The sequence below is a fragment of the Pseudozyma flocculosa genome (assembly GCF_000417875.1).
Source record: "Pseudozyma flocculosa PF-1 unplaced genomic scaffold scaffold00003, whole genome shotgun sequence".
NCBI classification, from domain to species: domain Eukaryota; kingdom Fungi; phylum Basidiomycota; class Ustilaginomycetes; order Ustilaginales; family Ustilaginaceae; genus Pseudozyma; species Pseudozyma flocculosa.
In genome coordinates this window covers 348,428-365,884 of record NW_006920871.1, presented here as the reverse complement: position 1 = coordinate 365,884, position 17,457 = coordinate 348,428, and the positions used below count along the sequence as shown (strand labels likewise).

The window sequence follows — 17,457 nt, the reverse complement described above, 5'->3', positions numbered from 1 at the left end:
TGAGTCTCCATCTTGCCACCCCTCGGAGCAGTCGTTTGAAGCCGTCGCCGGCCGAGGTCGAGCGGTCGGTCCGTGTGCCCGATGATGTCGTGCAGCCAGCCAGCCCACCTGCCCACGCCATCGGGAGCGACCGACTGCCGGCTGGCTGGCTGGCCCGCCTCCGACTTCCGAGCTGGAAGCAGGCCGACCCTCGGCGGGAAAGAAGAAAAAAATTCCTCGCAGCAGAGAGAGGGGGGCTGCCCTCACCGCAGCCGCGAGAGTGGGGGGGTATAAGATCCAGGACGCACCGCCCAACCTTCCTTCTCTCTCTCCTTAACGCTAGCCGTACAAATGTACGGCGACCCCCGTCCTCTATAAAAGCACCTCTTCACCAGATGGACTCCTTCCTCGGATCGACGTCTATCGATGACTGTACGAGGCCGTAAAGAGCAAAACGACGGAGACGCAACACCACCAACCTTTCAACGTCGACGGGCGCCCCGGCTGGGCGGGCCTGCCTTGATCCGGCTGTTCTCTGCTCCCTCTTCGGGGGGTGGCATCGTAGGACGCCGGGTCGGCGTGGCTCCCTGCCTGCGGCGTTCTCGGCGGGTGGGACGATGGGAATGGGTGCGGTGCATGGTTCATGTCGTTACCCTCCGTGGTCGACAGATGGCCTGGATCGCAAGTTCTCGCTGTACATTCCTCCTTTCTCCCCCCTCTCCTTCTCTTTTACCTCTTCCACCACTGCTTCGACCATCTTCGCCACCTACCTTTGTTCGCTACCTTGTTTTTCGACTTTCCTTGATCAATCGATCGATACCTGCCGCTCAACTCTGTCTGCCGTGTGAATGCTTGCCTGCCTGTCTGGCTGGCGGCTACCTGGTTGTGCCTGGCACCCAGCGACACCTCAGCCTCCCGTCATCAATGACGGCCACGACCCCAACCGCCGCTCGTCCCCTATCTCCGACGAAAGCGGCTAGACAAGCAACATGGATCCACACACCGCAGCGATGGTCGTTGCTGGTCGCTCGATTCGGTATGCCCCACATGCCATCTTCGGAGATTGCCAGGCACACCCGCTGCTGCGCTCGCACGGCAAAGTCAGTCCTCCGTTAGCCCTCCATACCCGCCACCTCGACGATGTTGCCGCGTCGGCCAGTCCAGGCCAGCGCCGCACCTGCACGTCATCCGAGGCTGTGTGCGAGAGCTTGTCTGCTTATCCCCGTCCTCGCGGGGACCGATGCGAACCCGATGCCGATGCCGAAACGACGGCTTGCCTGCTTGCCTGCCTGTGTTGGCCTCGCCGAGATGAGAAGGTGGCAGTTCGAGATGCTTCGACGCTAAGCTGCGATGACGACGACGACGACGACGATGTCCGAAGTCGACTCCGCCATCCACCAACTGATAGGATACCGCCGGGTCAGTGGGATGGAGGATGCCTCCGCTGGCACGCCATTCAACGTTCCAAGGGCCAGGGTCCCGCCTCTCTCTCTCTCATACGTCCGGACACCTTGCTCTAAACTCCGGACCTCCGCTGGCCGGATTGACCAGCCGCACCTTCCTGCTCGCACCGGCACGCAACACCGCAACTCGCATCATGAGACCATCCGGTCTGCCTGATCAGCGGGACACTGCCCCACGCCCACCACCACCGTTATCGGCTCTGCCCATCGTCATCTACGGATCAGATAACTCCATCAGCCGTTGCCGTTCTTGCTCGCCGCCGCGAATCCCATCCTACCCTACGTACTCACCGGCGGTATCCAGCTCGCAATGTCCCGTCCGCCCGACTGACCTGCTCCGGAGCTAACGGGATGACGCGGCCAGCCGGGTTTGAGCTTCGCTCGGGTTCACGATCCCGGCATTACGTAGTCCCTCCAGCTCGTTGACGGAGATAGTGTGGCGGCTCACCCCTGCACCGTCGTCCGCTCCCACCTTGCACCCGCCGAGCCCATCAATGGAAGCGCGATGGTATAAAGCGGAGGCTCGAGGGACGAGGCAATGGCATCTCAAGCTCAACACCAACAATCTCCAAGCAGCAAGCCAGCCTCCTAGCCTCGTGCCCATCGCTCGAGCCATTCTCCCTCTCTCTCGCGGAATTTGATCATCTCAAGAACACCTGTTCAGCACACTCGTACCATGCCGAGCCCTACCTACTCCAAGATTGCCATCGCCGGCGTCGGACACATCGGCAAGCCGATCGCCGAAGCCCTCCTCTCTGCCAACCTCGACGTCAAGATCCTCTCGCGCACCTCTGCCGCCAAGCCGGGCCTGGAGGCGGCCAAGGTGGTGGCGATCGACTACAACGACGCGTCGGGCCTCGCCGCGGCGCTCGACGGCGTCGAGGTCGTCATCTCGACCCTCGGCGGCGGGGCGGCGCTGGACGGGGACCAGATCCAGCTCGCCGACGCCGCAAAGCGGGCGGGCGTCCGCCTCTTTGTCCCCTCGGACTTTTCCACCGACATGGACCTCATCCCGCGCGACGACGCGGGGCGCCTCCCCGCCTTCTGGAGGGGCAAGGGCGTCGCCTACGACCACCTCGAGCGCATCGGGCTGCCCTACCTCCGCATCGTCAACAACGCCTTCGGGGACTACCTCTACAGCCCCTTTATCGGCTTCGACTTTGACAGGCGCACCGTCCAGGTCGTCGGCGACCTCGACCGCCGCCTCGTCGTCTCGGCCGAGCGCGACGTCGGTGCGTTCCTCGCCCACGTCCTCACCACGCTGCCCGCCGAGCAGCTCGAGAACCGCGCGCTGAGGCTGCAGAGCTTCAAGACGACGTGGCGCCACGCCATCCAGGCCGCCGAGCGCGCAAGGGGCATCGAGCTGCGCGTGGAGAATGTCTCGATCGCCGATGCCAAGGCGAAGGCAGACGACAAGGACACCGACCCCTTCACCGCCGCCGCCTATATCGTACGCTGGGCCATCGCCGCCGGGGCGGGCGACTTTGAGGTCGACAACGACGCCGTCGGCTTCAAGCCTAGCGTCACTAGCCTCGAGCAGCTCCTCTGAGCGCGCGCGCACGCTCACCCTCTGGCCCAGGCCCAGGCCCTGGTTCTTCGTTCCTGCTACACCCGCCTCTTGTCACCAGGTAGCTTAGCCAGAATGCGGAATCGAGAGCCGTGATACCCCATCCATCTTCCTGTCCGAGTGCGTGCGTACGCTAACCGTGTGCGGATTCTCGCGGACGGCCTGAGAGACGAAAGGGGCTCGTGCGCACGTCTCCTCGAAAGCTCGCAGCAGCGCCCGTTCTAGCCAGGAGCGAATCTGACCTTCCCTCCTTCCTTCCCACCCACCATCTTCACCGTCGTCTCAGACTTTCGCCCGAACCGCATTCTCAGGCCCCGTCCCGGCCTCCGCCCTGGCCGCCCCTTGCAAGGCTCGCGGTCATCTCCTTCCCCGCGCCCACAATCCGAGATCAGGTCGCACGACGAGACGAGGGCGCCGGGCGACATCGGCTACTGCTGCTGCGAGGCAACTCTGTCCGTGAGTCAGCACCTTCGTCCAACTACCTAGATACCCGCTTTCATCGGCTTGCGCATCACGTTTCTGAGATCGAGGAAGGGCTCTCGCAAGGTCGGGACATCCCATCGCCTCACGGTCAACATCGCGTCCAGACAGCAGCCAAGTCCACGCTGGTCTTTCCCTCACCCTCTCGCAGTCGCACGATCAAAGCAGGGCAGGTAGTGGCGTTCGGCGTTAACGATGGTGTATTCTCTGACTCCCATCTCCCGCTTCTTAACATGGCATCTACAGGTAGAAGCCGGCGACGTCGAGCAGCGCGGCGGCCACGACGCGGGCGGCAGCGCGAAGCTGGTGCAAGTCGTAGCCCTCTCGCTCGCTCACGTCGCCGCTGTTGTGGTACATGGGGTCGGCGATGGGCCCGTTGCGCTCAAACACCCAGGTGGCGGGGAAGCCCTGCTCCCAGAAGCTCTGGTGGTCGGAGCAGCAGGCGGGCGTGTAGCCCACGACGAGCTCCGGCACGTAGATCTGCGCCAGCTTGCGGACGTGGGCGGTGGCGGTGCGCGTCGAGAGGCGGTCCGGGAAGGCGAGCTGCATCGGCTCAAACGGCGCGCGGTAGGCCAGCATGTCCATCTGCAGCGCCAGCCTGACGTCCGCCTTGTCTTCGCGCAGCAGCTTGGCGTAGTGCTGCGAGCCGACCAGACCCTGCTCTTCGCCAGAGAAGGCGACGAGGTGGACGGGCGAGGCAAACGCCACAGAACGTCGTCCCAGCGCGCGGGCAATGGCGAGGAGTGCCGTGGTGCCCGACCCGTCGTCGTCTCCGCCCGGCGCCGCCGTCTCGCCAAAGGTTCCCCGGCTGTCGTAGTGGGCCGACACGAGGACCAATCCGGGCTCTTTGTGGCCTTCCTCTGACGAAGCTCGGTGCTCGTGCTCGTGCGCGCCGCGGCGCGCCGGGATGGTACAGACGACGTTGGGAGAGAAGTAGGCGTCGTAGCGCTGCAGAGAGCAGTTGACGCCGGGCAGGGTGCCGAGCGAATCGGCGAGCTGGTCGCGGATCCAGCTGGCGGCCTGGTCGGCGCCGTAGGTGGAGCTGTGCCTCGATGTCCAGGTCGCGTGCGGCTGGCGGTCCTCGCCGGTGAGGATGCGGACGTCCTTGCGCAGGCAATCGACGTCGAACGCGCTCGAAGAGATGATGTCGTCGACCAGCGGGTTGTACCGAGCTCGGCCGTAGTGCGGCTCAGGTTTGGGAATGTCGTCGCCGTTGCCCTCCACGCTCTTGACGGCGGCGGGCGTGGGTCGGAAGTCGAGTCGGCGGACGCGAACATCGCGCGGGAGCAGAGTATCGATGCGGGCCAGCATCGCGTTGTCGTTGACCAGGAGAAGGGCAAAGTCGGGCGCAGCATCGAGCAGCTCCACTGCGCTTCGCGAGGACGACGCCGCGCAGACGTGGCCCTCGTCGCCGTCGACGGTGATTCGGAGCTGAAGACCGACCTGCTGCTGGCTGACGAAGCGGGGCGCCTCGTCGCCGGCCGTCGAGCCGCGCGGAGTGCAGTTGCCGGACGATCGGAGGGCTTCGCGAAGACGAGTGACCCAGCTCGATTCGATCTCGCCGGCGGTGGGAGACTCGATGGCCTCGCGGGTGGCTAGGAGCACTGAGCTTGCAGTGGCCGTGCCACCGCTCGACTCTAGCAAGATGGTGGCCTCATCGCTCTGAGCATGGTACTGGGCTCGACCTTGGCAGGATGGACTGTCGCCAAGACGGTGGATCTTCCAGAGCGGACGGGCTTCCTCGGTGCTCTCTGCATAGATTTCGGCCGTCTCGATCAGGCAGCCGGCACGACCGGCGTCGCTGTCCTGAAGGTCGTGGGCCGACAGCAGGTACGACGACGACGACGACGACGACGACGACGACGACGACGAGGCAGCGGGGAGGGCCAGCGTTGCTGCGGATCCGAGGGCGAGGGCGAGTGCGAGGACGGCGCGGAGACCGAAGCCCGCTCGTTGCTGATGCTTGGCGTGGCGTGGCATGGTGGAGTGGGCAGGCTCGCTGCCGGGAATGCGGTAGCGAAAGGCGGAGAGTGCCGTAGGGCCGGGGTCCTGTGACCTCGAGTTGAGAGGAGAGGTAGAGGGTTGAGCGGCCCGTGTGCGGTTCTCGATGGCGGTCGTGTTGCCCCGAAGGAAAGGAGGACGAAGAACGACTACTCTGGCCTGATGCTGGCGCTGGCGAAAGGGGTGGCGGGTGTTGAGGTCGGTCGACGTCGATTTCGTCGTCGTCGTCGCGAGGGCGGGCGACCGGGGATGTGGAGAAAGAGACGAAGCACGCACAGGCCACCATCCGCCTGCCTGCCTGCCTGCCTGCCTGCCTGCCTGCCTGCCAGCTTGCCTGCCTCGTCTTTGCCAGCCGTGCGCAGCGCGCAGCCGAACAAGAAAGCGGCGGCAGAAGACGAGGGCCTGGCCCGCCGTCTGCTTGGCTTGCTTCTTCTTCCTCTCTCTCGCCACGACGCCCCCCTCTACCGACTTCGGCTGGCTGCCGCGACCGGCTACTACCCTGGCATCAACCACGCACGCAAACATCCAACCTAACCCTGGCCTGCCGCCGCCCCGCCGCGGCGATACAGTACGGCCAGGCCAGGGTCACCGCCATGCCCGAAGCCAAGGCCAAAGCCGTCGCCGTCGCCGTCGCCGTCGCCTTCCTCGAACCGCCTTGCTTGCTCCTTGCCGACCCCAAGTCACTGCCCTGCCTGCTCTCGCCGCGGCAACAGCCATCATGCTCTCTTGCCTCGACCGCCGTTTGGGGAGCGTCGTGTCGGAGACCGACTGGCGCAGGATGCGGGGAAGCCGAGCATCAATCCTCATGCTCGCTCACCCCGTCTTTCCTCTTTGGGTCGAGACCGAGGCAGGTGGGCACCGGCATTCTCACAGACGGTGAGATACCGGTAGTTAGCATCGTACAGAGTCTTTTGGCCGACGCCCTTGCGACCGGGCGGAGCGCTGAATCGTAGCGTGGGAGGGGTTGTCAGCGGCGGCCGCTCTTCATCTGCGCCACAGTCATCTTTGTCGGGTGCCACCTCCCCCTGCGGCCGTCGTCATCTCAGATGCTGACAACGGCCAGGCCCTCGACTCGACGACTCGACTCGACACGACACGACATGACATGACAGCAAGCTGTACGTCCCTGCCTGGCCCGCCCTTTCTTGTTTGTTCCTCGCACGCCATCGTCGTCGAGAATCGCGCAGGTGGCGTCCGACAGCCTGCCGTCCCCTCCCGTCCCGGTCCATGGCCTTCTTCGGTGCACAACGCTCAGGGTGTGCATGGCTCCGATTACGCTCGCTTCAATGGCAGAGCACCTACCGTACTGTGCAGGAGCCCCAATGAAAGCGTCCCACACTCTCATGGTCTGGCCGTCGCTCACGATACTCGCTCGACGGAGCGGTCCCTGATCATGGCCATCGTCGCATCCCTGCTTAGGTATCCCGGGGTAGATGGCCGACACCAGGTCATGGACCCTGCCTGCCCTGCGCAGCTGCTCGCATCGCCCGCCATTGTCTTCGTCTACTCGCCTGGGCGAGGGCCTCCCCTGGGGTCCCGAGCCCAAACCGTCCACTCGGCGCCGCGGAGAGCAGCCATTTCCGGGGGGGCAAAAGTGGCAATTACCCCACCCTCACCAGTGCGCCAATGTGCGACGACGAGATGACCGAACTAGCCATCAGGTGAGTGTGTGCGTTGACTCGGGACGGAGCACGGAGCAGCCCAGAATAGAATACCTAGCTTCCAGCAGGGCAAGAACCCCGATTCGCTGCTCACCATCTACATACCGTGGTGCGCATTCGTGGCTTGTTCATTCACCTCGGCCCGCGTTGCCACTGTGCGCGCGCACGAGGAAGCGAGCGGGACAAGAGAACGAAGCGACTCGCCGGCTTGCAGATAGCAAGTCCCCGCTGGACTGCGATGCTTCAAGCTTATTTGAAAGGTGAGAGGATGCCTTGATGATCACAGCTCGTCAACCTATCGCTGCTGAGTCCTAAAGCTAGCACGGTACGACAGTGGCGAAGAGGGGATTGGCCGCCAGGCCAGGCAGCTGCGGTGCAGGCATGGAACAAAGGCCGAAGATTTGCATCACCGCCGACGCTCAGCAACTCAGCATCCCCCGGCCTTTCCCTTCCCTGCCCGCGCAGACCCCGCGCAGGGCGAATCGGGTGGCGTTGCAAAGGCGTCTTTGTCGCGCTCCCACGCTCTCAAGCGATACGGTAGGCTGCGGGGACAGGCGCACCAACGGGCTCTCAACACTGCTGATCGCCACTCGCTGCCCTCGAGGCGCTCGACAGATCTCGCCGAGCTCGACAGCATCGCTCCGGTGTCGGGACCACGATTGTTCCGACGTCCGGCAGCACCTCAAGCTGTCGCAGGCGCAAGCGAGTCGCGCCTTGAGGCTTCGCCATATGATTTCCACCCGCTGCTGCGGATCTGTTCGACACATGACCGTGCACACGACACCAGGTGAATAGTGGCAGTCCACAGGACAAAGACGCAGAGACCAACTCGTCCCGCGACCTCGCACGCATGGCCGTATGTGTGCCAAGACGGATCGGCAGGGAAAGGCCGGCTTCGGTACGGCGACTTGCTGCAGACGACCCACGAGCCGAAAGTCTTCTCCCTACACAAGCGTCGTCGGTGGCGGTGCGATGAACGAGCAGCAGCAGGGGCGTCGGCGGCGGTGAGGATGGCGCTGGAAGCATGCTCGCATGTCGAATCTCGCTCGCTCTCGCTCTCGCTCGGGTCCTCGCTTTCGAAAGCCGACTTCCGACTGCCTACAGGTACTGTGGCTCGCACGCACGCGGTCTTTTCGACTCGCACCCCGGCCTGGCCTTTTTCTCGCCCTCGCCCTCCCTGCCTACTGTAGCTTCGGGCTCCTGCCGAAGGCACCTTTCGCTTGCCGAGTCTCTCTCGACTTCGCGTGCACGGCCGAACCGAAGGGGCGTCGGCGCAGCGGGCATCTAACCAGGTACAGCTGGCGCTAACGCATCCACCCACGCAACCCATGCAGCCATGCTAGGCCGGCTTTCGGAGATGGCCGCGCGTTCAACTCCACGGATACCGATAGTTACCGGTGCCCTTGACAGGTGGTGGCACGTACTGCCGCAAGATCGACTTTGCTAGCCGCCAAGAAAGAACGACCAATCGGCCTTCTCGACTCGAGTCAGGTTCCGTTCGCCTTTTCGCACCGGTGCAGATGACCACGGTGACCAGCCCTACCGCTACGGGACATCTGGACGAAGCGCTGGGCGAGGCGCTGCCTAGCCTAGGCCAACGTATCCGCCCAGCCTGCACCCAACGCACGCACAAGCACGCCCGCAGGTAAGGCCGGCAGGCGGTCAAGCAGGTCACAGCGGTGCATGTGTACGGTAACCGCAACCAGCATACGAGCAGCAAGCAAGGCAAAGACCGAACCATGATGGTTTGCGGTGGCGCGATACCGTACAACTCTAATCACCCCGCGTGCGGCAAGTCTGGCGGGTGAGCTCTAAAGCGACGAGCGCAAGGCTAAGCATGCGTTTTGCCGCCGCAACGCAACGCCATGTCACCTTGTTTCTTTTCCCGCCGTTCCTTGCGCCAACGTCGAGAGATCTCGAGGTTTCGTCGATGCGGCAGATGTGGTGCGGCCCGGGCTACGGCCAGAAGAAACGAATCACCTTCTTCAGCGGGCGGGGCCATGGTTCGACGTCAATCCCTCGTCGTCGCCGTCGCCATCGTCGATTCTTCCAGTCGCGTTTCCGGCGGAGCTGTCATGCCGGCCCGCGACGGCATCGTGCGCCGAGAACTCGCGCCGAGATGGAACCACTACCTAGGTATGTAGGTACGTACGTAAGGCGGACCGATCGTCGTCGTCGGTGCCCAGATGAGGTGAGACAGAGGCGATGGATAAACTCGAGGTCAGAGTGTCGTCGACCTACAGTACATGATGGCCCGAAGGACATCGTCGTGGTGCCAGCACCGGCCTCTCGAGGCGCGGCGGTACCGGTACCGGTGCGACGGCGTCGTTGAGCCGCACGTCGGCTCTGACTGACCACCACAGGGTCCTACCTACCTGCCTGCTCTCTGGCCTGCTGAAACAAATACGCAATCAGATGCCACGCTAGTCCATCCTCACCCCATCTGACCGACCGGCGCTTGACCGCCAAGGCGTCGGCGGCACCCGTACAAGCAAGCCGAGGTTGGCCGATGGACCAGGCCGAGGCCGCGGATGGCCCGGCGTGCGTGGCAAACCACGCTAGGGCCACGGGCGCCACATACAGCAACACATACAGCGTGGGTCGAGCAAGAAGATTCCGCCCTCCCGGAGAAGGGTGGCGGAAAGGGTTCTCTGACATGGCAGGGGGATGACAACAAATGCCGCAGCGTGGCACCGTGGCAGCGTGGCAGGGCTGGGCTGGGCTGTCAACGGGCGATGACACAATGGTCTGACGATCCCGGAGCGTGGGGCTGGGCGATACGCCCATCCGCCCGCCCCTCCGCCTCTGCGCCAGACGGCCGACGACGACTTCTCGACTCAGCTGCGGCAGAAGGCAGGCCAGGCATGATGGTGACGAGGAGCATTAAGCCCAGCAACGGTAAGAGTAGTCCGCGGACGCAACGCTGGACATGGTTTGATACAGTCTCAGTGCCGAATCTGCAGCATGCATGCTCCTGGCCCGCAGCACAGCACGGATCCCGCCCTGTCGTTCGTTGTCCCGCAAGCTCATCATCACCATCTTTCTTCGCTCATCAATCCTAACTCGCGGCCGTCCCTAAACTGGCGGCCGTCGACCGTGGCGAACAGGCTGGCCTAGAGTCAGGGGCCCACAGAAAAAGAACCAAGAATCTTCCGGTCGGCTAGTCCGAGGGCAACACGACCGAACGCCAAGGCAGCGCGAGCAGGTCAAGAAGGTGGGACGCGTCCGTATCTACTCTGAGGGGCGGAGCCAAGAGGGCATGGTACCACGTACGTACGGCTCCAAAGGCTAGGAGAGCATCGCCGACGAGGCCATGTCCCGATGGCACAGGTCGTGGGAGGATTTCCTGGCGGTTGCTCGGTCAGTCGGTCGGGTCGGGCGGATCGGTTGGGCGCTGTCGCTCCGCCCGTGGCGGTCTGCCTGGCCAGGCCAGGCCTGCTCGGCGTCGTGCGTGCGTCTCACATCTCGGTTCGGCTGCCAGCCTCGGGCGGGGCGAGGGCAAAGCAAGCTAAGCAGGGCAGGGCTAGGGCCAGGGCAGGCTGGCCCTGCTTGGCTCTCGGCACATGCGTTCCGCAAATCTCTCCTTCTGCTGCTCGCCCTACTACTAGGCCTCCCCACCGTGACGCCGGCCTGGACCCTAGCCTAGGAGCTCTTACATAGCTGGCGGTTGCCTGCCTTCGGGCCCGCCGTGAACTCACGCGGCTCCCCTCTTTGTGTCGAGAGCGGTCCTCTTCCGCCTTTCTTAGCTTACAGCCCCTTTTGAAAGGACAGCGGGCAGCACAGCACAGCAGCCAACCGGGAGCGTCGAATGTCCCGAAGCCATGACGACGAACGCAGCAAGCGCAGCGGTCTCCCGCTTGTTGTCAAACCAACGGCCAGAAAGGCTGAGGCCAGGCAGGGCCATCGCGCCGGCTATCGTACGGGGTTCGTTGCGTTGCCCGTCGAGAGCACCGAGCTTGCCTGGCCCTCTGTGCGCTCGCTCAGCACACGGCGACCCGTGCGATGCGGGTGGCGCCATAGGAGCTCGACTCGCGGGTTCAATGCATCGTGGGCATTCGAAAGCGGGCGATACCTATCGAGAGGCATCGTACCTGTTGTCGGCCAGCGAATAGCAGGGTGTTGCCCGATGGTTTGCCATGCTGATATGATGGCATGGGACGGGGCAACAGGGGGCGTCGGCCCAGCGATGCTTGGCCTGCCCTGACGCTCCCCGCTCTTGCCCTCTTCCCCCCTCGCTTTGTTTCCGCCGGCCCTGACCTTGGCCCATTGTCGGCCGTCGGAGCAGCAGCCTAGGCGAAGGGTTCGGCCTGCACGGCTGCTGCTGCTGCGCATCTGCCAAATCTGCGCGCGCGGTTGCTGCTGATAGCGTAACCTCCCCCTCACGGACTCATCCCTATCTTGTCGCCATTCGCCCGACGATGAGCATCACTTCACAGGCCTTGCGCGGAACGTACCGGGGCCGATACGATCGCATCTTTGCTTCCCGAAGGTCATGGTATCGATCGATATCCAAACGGCGACAGAGGCAGGGCTTGTGACGACGACGACGACGACGACGAAGAGGCGGGCCCTGGTGCGAAGGTTTGTCGCGTTCCCCGCCCACTCTGCTGGTCCGCCTCGCTGCGACCCGTCGCCGTTTTTGGCCCGTCGTTGCGAGCTTCTTCTCGCTGGTTTGCCACTCCGCTCTGCCCTGTTCTGATGCCGTCGACGTTGGCGGCAGCTCCTGGTCTGGGCCTCCCCCGCGCCACCAGCTCGCTCCTCGGTCGGCCTTCGTGCTGCCCTGGCCTGCTGTGCTGCTGTCGGCGCGTGCAAGTGGGGCGTGACCTTGCCTGCTTAGCTTCTTCTCACAGAAGTCGGTCGGCCGTTGCAGCTAGAAGAGTGCGTTGTTGCTGCGCGAATGTGCCCCGTCGTGGTAGATGACGGCGCGGGCTGAGACGGCTCTCTGATCTTCGCCGCTTCGAATTTCTTCTTCGTCTTCTTCTCCTCCTTTCCTTGGCCGTGTTGGCGGGGCGTCGAGATGGGGGTCTACACTACGCCCGGCGCCGCGTGTCAACCGCCGTCGGCCCAGATGTGGTGTACGTGGTGGTGTGGCCTGGGCCTCCTCGTCCGCCTGCCTGCTGTAGCTGCCTAACGGTAATTGCTCAGTCCCTGCCGTCATCGACGGTGGGTTGGTGTCTGGTCGCGGCGGCACCCCGCGGACCAACGCTGGCAAGGCAAGACAAAGCAACAAAGATGACCGTCTACTGTCGTCGTGGCGGGCGGCTTCGCCTTCCCAAAGGAGCGAGAGGAGAGACGATGGAGAAGAGGCGGCGGCGGAAGGGAGAGAGTTTAACTCGCAGCCTGCTGCCCGCCCGCCCAGCGAGCTTGCTTCTTGCGTCCGTCTCCCCACGCCTCGTCTTTTTTGGCGTGCGAGGCCGGCTTGCTCTTCCCTTGCCTGCCGCCTGCTTCTGCGCCCGCCCCCGCTCTCGAGCAGCCAGGCCTGGTTTGCTTGCTTGCTCTGTGCCGGTATCTCGCCAGACCGGCCGGCCCACCGCCCGTCCGCCCTGCCCGCAGCCGGCCTCGCCTGGCCTTGCCTCGCCTCTGCGCCCGGCTGCCTGCCTGCCCGCCCCTCGCCTCCTTCTCTCTTTCCCCCGCGCGCTTTCTGCCCGCCTGCCTCTCTTGCTTCTTGTCTCTCTGCGCCTTGCTTTGCCCGGCCTGCGGCTGACCCGCGTGTGCGACTGCCCAGGCTGGCTCTGGTGCCCTCGCACGCCTTGTGACCTGCCCGTCCCGTTATCCGCGCGCTAGGGCGCCTCCCAGCCTCTCTCTCCTCTCGTCGTTGTCGTTGTCGCCAACGGCCCCGGCTGCCTCGCTCTTCTGCCTCGCCTTGCCTTCTTCGCCTTGCCAGACCAGCCGAGCCCTCTTGTTCCCCCGCGTACCGCCCGCTCCCTCGCGATATCGCACCATACCGCCCGCGGCCTGCCGGCTCGAGAGGGGTTCCCTGACCCTGCCCCAGGCCCCTCCTCGCCTTCCGCCGCCCCCCCTCTTCTTCTCCAACAGCAGCCGGGGCAGCCTCTCGCTCTCGCTCTGTATCGCTCCCCCTCCTCCGGCCCCCTTCTCCTATCTTCCTTATCCTCCGCCCCCCTTCCCGCCGATCCTCCATCATCACCACCATCCCGTCGTCGTCGTTGCCCGCCGCCCCTTTCACCGTCGTCGATCCTTCCCACCTTCCACTTGTATCCGCCGACCTCTTCTCGACGAAACTTGTTCGGCGCTTGGCAGCGGACGATCCTCTCGACCACCTCGTCTCTCTCACGGCAATCTCAGACCCCCCGGCCCCGCATCGGTGTGCCATTGAAAAGCAGCACAGACAAAGCTGCACGGCTTGCCTGTCTCGTCTACATATCCTCCGCCACCCCGCCGCCGCCAAGAGCAGCAGATCCGCCGCCGACCCCGCATGCCTGCCAGAACCTAGCCGTCCTTGGCAAGAGTCATCTGCTGCAAGCCAATCGATTGTCCCGACCCGTATTGGCAGGCGCCCCACTTGCGTCGCATCTACCAGCGTCTGCCCCGTTTCCAAAAGCCTGTTTGGCATCATCCCGAGCTTCGCCTCACCCTACCTCTCGACTTTCGACCAGCCCAGCACCCTCTCCGCCACCCTACTTTCTGTTGGCATCGCAATAGACCAAAGATGGGCTTCATCAAGGCCGAGACCCAGCCTGCCTACCAACCCGTGCCCACGGGCCAGGCCAGCAGCTCTCACTCCGACCACTTCGCCTTTCTCCCCTTTGCCCCACCCTCGATGGACGGCCTCCAGCCCGCCGAGCTGTGCAAGCAGGGCCTCGGCAGCGATGGCCGTTCCAAGGTGGCGCGCGCCTGCACCGAGTGCAAGTCGCGCAAGATGCGGTGCGACGGCGGCCTCCCCTTCTGCGGTCGCTGCATCACGCACAGCCGTACAAAGTCGTGCGCCTACGTCGACCCGCCCAAGCGCTCCCCCATCACCCGACAGTATGTCAGCTCGCTCGAGACGCAGCTGGAGGAGGCCAACCGGAGAATCGCAGAGATGGAGGCCAAGACATCCAGCGAGGCCACGGCCTCGGGCGCAAGCGGCCCCTCGTCAGCATCAAACGGCGACAAGGTTGCGGGCTCAACCGCCACCGACGCCGCCTCTGCGGCCGACGGCGAAGACGCGGCAGCCGACAGCCTGGCCACCTCTTCTTCCAACCCGGCATTGTCCCCTCCGGCCTCGACATCGACGAGGAGCCGAGCCTGGACGATCGGGCAGGGCATCGGCGCCGCCGAGCGCGACAGCCTCAACTCCAAGAAGCGCACACGCACCCACGGCGGAAGCAGCGGCGCCGCCAACGAGGTCGGGTCGAGCAACGCAACGGCGACCGTTGCCGGTATGGGCTCGCCCTCGTCGTCGAGGTCCCTCGACGTGCCGCAGCGGCCATCGCTGCAGGCACAGCGCCAATTCACGTCGCTCCGCAACATCTACCCGCCGCCCAAGAGCCTGGTCGAGCGCTCCGACGACGCTACACTCGGAGCCGGCACGTTCATCGGCCTCAGCACCGCCACCGCCGTCCTGCGCGTCATCAGCCAGCTCTGCAAGGCGGCCCAGACGGCTCCGTCGGTCGCTGGTCGCCCGCGCAACTTCGACGTAACCACCACGGGCGAATCCGACGACGGCGCCAGCGAGCACCGCTCTCAGCACCAGCGCGAAGACTCGCCCGAGCTCACTTGCGAGACGCTCGTACGCGTCGACGGAGGCCCGCTCGACGACGGACACCCGAGCACCATTGAGCGTTACTCGGCCCACCTGCTGCCCATGGACACCGACCCGGCGATGTGGTCCGAGTCTCACCGCCACGCCGCCGACGGCCTTCTCGACGCCTACTTTGAGCTCCACCACCCAGCCTACCCGATCCTCCACGCCGCCACCTTCAAGGGTCAGCTGCGTGGCGAGCTTCCGCGACCGAGCGCCGGCACCTGGCCCATGCTACTCAACATGGTCTTTGCACTTGGCTCGTTCGAGAGCCGCCTCTCGGCCGACGCCCCCGAGCTCGATCTGCACTACTACGGACTCGCCCGCAAGGCCTACAACTCGGCCATCTTCACCGAGCCGAGTGTCGTCACGGTCCAAGCGCTCGCCCTGATGGCCAACTACTGTCAGAAGCGCAACTTCTACTCGACGTCGTGGATGGTGCTCGGCTCGGCCGTCCGCATGGCCATCTCGCTCGAGCTCCACCTCGAGAAGCCTGCCTCGCCCAAGTCGCGCTCGCCGCTCGACAAGGAGCTCCAGCGCCGGCTGTGGTGGACGCTCTACACGATGGAGGCCGACATGGGCCTGAGCTTCGGCCGTCCCAACGGCATCAGTGGCGTACCTGCCGATGTCGAGCTGCCGCGCAACATCGACGACTCTGACGTGGCCATTGACGGCGCCGAGCTGCCCGACGAGACCGACGGCCCCTCGCGATGCTCGACGCTCATCTGCCACTCTAGGTTCGCCGCCGACATCTCGCTGCCGATCCAGGACCGGCTGATGCGTGCGCCGACGCCGGCCATCGAGGAGATCCGCGCCTTCGACCTCACCATCCAGGACTACGTCGACAAGCTGCCCGAGTACATGCAGGGCTCCGAGCTTGACCGGGCGCCCGGCTGGTTCACCCACGCCGCCACTCGCCTGCGCTGGCGCTGCAACAACCTGCGCATGATCATGTTCCGGCCCTTCCTCCTCTCGGCCGCACTGGCCGCCTCGGTCGCTCGCCAGCGCGGGGCGGTTCGGCCGGCGCAGCGTCCGGCGGTCAAGCAGGCAATCGCCCTCTGCCGCCAGCTGGCCAAGGACAACGTCGAGTCCATCGCCCAGTACTGGGACAGCCACGACCACAACCAGGCGGCCAGCTGGCACGCTGCCTACTTCCTCACCCAGAGCGCCTTTATCCCGCTCGTCTCGATCCTCGACGACCCGACCTCCCCCGACGCCGGCGAGTGGCTCGACCTGCTCAAGACGTGCAAGGCGCTGCTCGAGGACATGGGCAACATCACGTCGGCCGCGCTCAAGTGCCGTGACCTGATCCAGTCGGTCACAGCAGGCCTGCTCGACGACCACATCGCCGAGAGCCGACGGGCGCGCGACCATCACGCCGGTCACCCGCACCACCTGCACCACCAGCTCCAGCACCACCAGCACCACCATGCCTGGCTACAGAGCCCGGCCGACCCCGCGACCATCGAACCAATGTTCTGGGCGCAGCCGTACGCGGCCAGTGCCAGCAGCGATGGCACCGACCTCTCGGACGTGGGTGGGCCATCGTCGCTTGGCTTCTCGCTGGGATCGGTCGGGAGCGACGGCATGCCCATGTTCGACCTCCACTCGCAGATTGTCCAGACGTCGCTCGAGCATCGCCCCTCGCTGGCCGAGACGATCGATGCTTGGACCGACGTCCGTCCCACGACGACAGGCTCGCAGTGGTCCGACGCCGGGTCCCACTCGTCTATCAATGCAGAATCGCGGCAACATCTGCAGCCGGGAAACGGCGCCGGGGTCCACCAGCTCGGCGCCAACGGCGCAGGGCCGTCAACGTTTGGCCGTCAGCGCCACTCGTCGTCGGCGGCATCGATGACCAACTCTTGGACCTATGGCTTCCACCTCGGCGACCAGCAAGGCCCCAGCGACACCGCCGCTGGCATGCCGGAGGCCTCGCTGTTTGCCCACTTCCCGACGCGCAGCCTGGTCTCGAGTCACTCGCAGCAGCAGCAACCGCAACCTTCGAGCTCGGCACGCCCCATGACTGGCGACGCTGACAGCCACATCCCATCGTCTGATGGGTTCGGCGATCCGCAGTGGAGGCATGCAGCGCCGGCCGTCCCGCCGCACCACCATCAGCAACACCAACACCACCACCACCACTCTCAGCAGCAGCAGCACGACCACCCGACCGGCGACAGCCACGACTCGTGGTGGTCGAACCTTTCCAGCTTTGCCCAGGACCAGCATCCGCACGCGCCGTCGCAGGGCGGCCCGCACGCGCAGCACCACTCGGGCGCCGGGACGTCGTCCAACGCCGCTGCACCTGGTGGCGACGGCAACAACGTCGCTTCCTCACAGGCGCCGACCGCTGGGTCGTCGCACCAGCACGACGACCACTTTTTCGACCACTCGGCGTTCGCTGGCTTCTGAGCGCGAGCCGCACCCGCCCGTTGGCTCTCCTTCCTCCTTCTCCGGTACGGTTCCCGTTCGGCCTTTTGTACGACCCCGATGCTCCATTTTTTGCCTTGCCATACCCAGATCTCGTGCCGATCCCCGTAATAACTTCGTATAGCATACATT

At 65.0% G+C, this 17,457-nt stretch overlaps 3 protein-coding genes across 3 annotated transcripts; 2 read left to right on the top strand and 1 right to left on the bottom strand.

The window, feature by feature from the left end:
- Positions 1 to 2,118: 2,118 nt before the first annotated feature.
- PFL1_01245 (uncharacterized protein) lies at positions 2,119 to 2,991 on the top strand (the record flags this gene model as incomplete). Its single annotated transcript, XM_007878748.1, has 1 exon — positions 2,119 to 2,991. One exon carries the CDS (start codon positions 2,119 to 2,121, stop codon positions 2,989 to 2,991), a length of 873 nt encoding a protein of 290 aa, XP_007876939.1.
- Positions 2,992 to 3,729: 738 nt separating this feature from the next.
- Positions 3,730 to 5,469, bottom strand: PFL1_01244 (uncharacterized protein; the record flags this gene model as incomplete). Its single annotated transcript, XM_007878747.1, has 1 exon — positions 3,730 to 5,469. The coding sequence occupies one exon, from the start codon at positions 5,467 to 5,469 to the stop codon at positions 3,730 to 3,732; it is 1,740 nt and encodes a 579-aa protein (XP_007876938.1).
- Positions 5,470 to 13,818: 8,349 nt separating this feature from the next.
- Positions 13,819 to 17,307, top strand: PFL1_01243 (uncharacterized protein; the record flags this gene model as incomplete). Its single annotated transcript, XM_007878746.1, has 1 exon — positions 13,819 to 17,307. The coding sequence occupies one exon, from the start codon at positions 13,819 to 13,821 to the stop codon at positions 17,305 to 17,307; it is 3,489 nt and encodes a 1,162-aa protein (XP_007876937.1).
- Between the last annotated feature and the right edge of the window lie 150 nt (positions 17,308 to 17,457).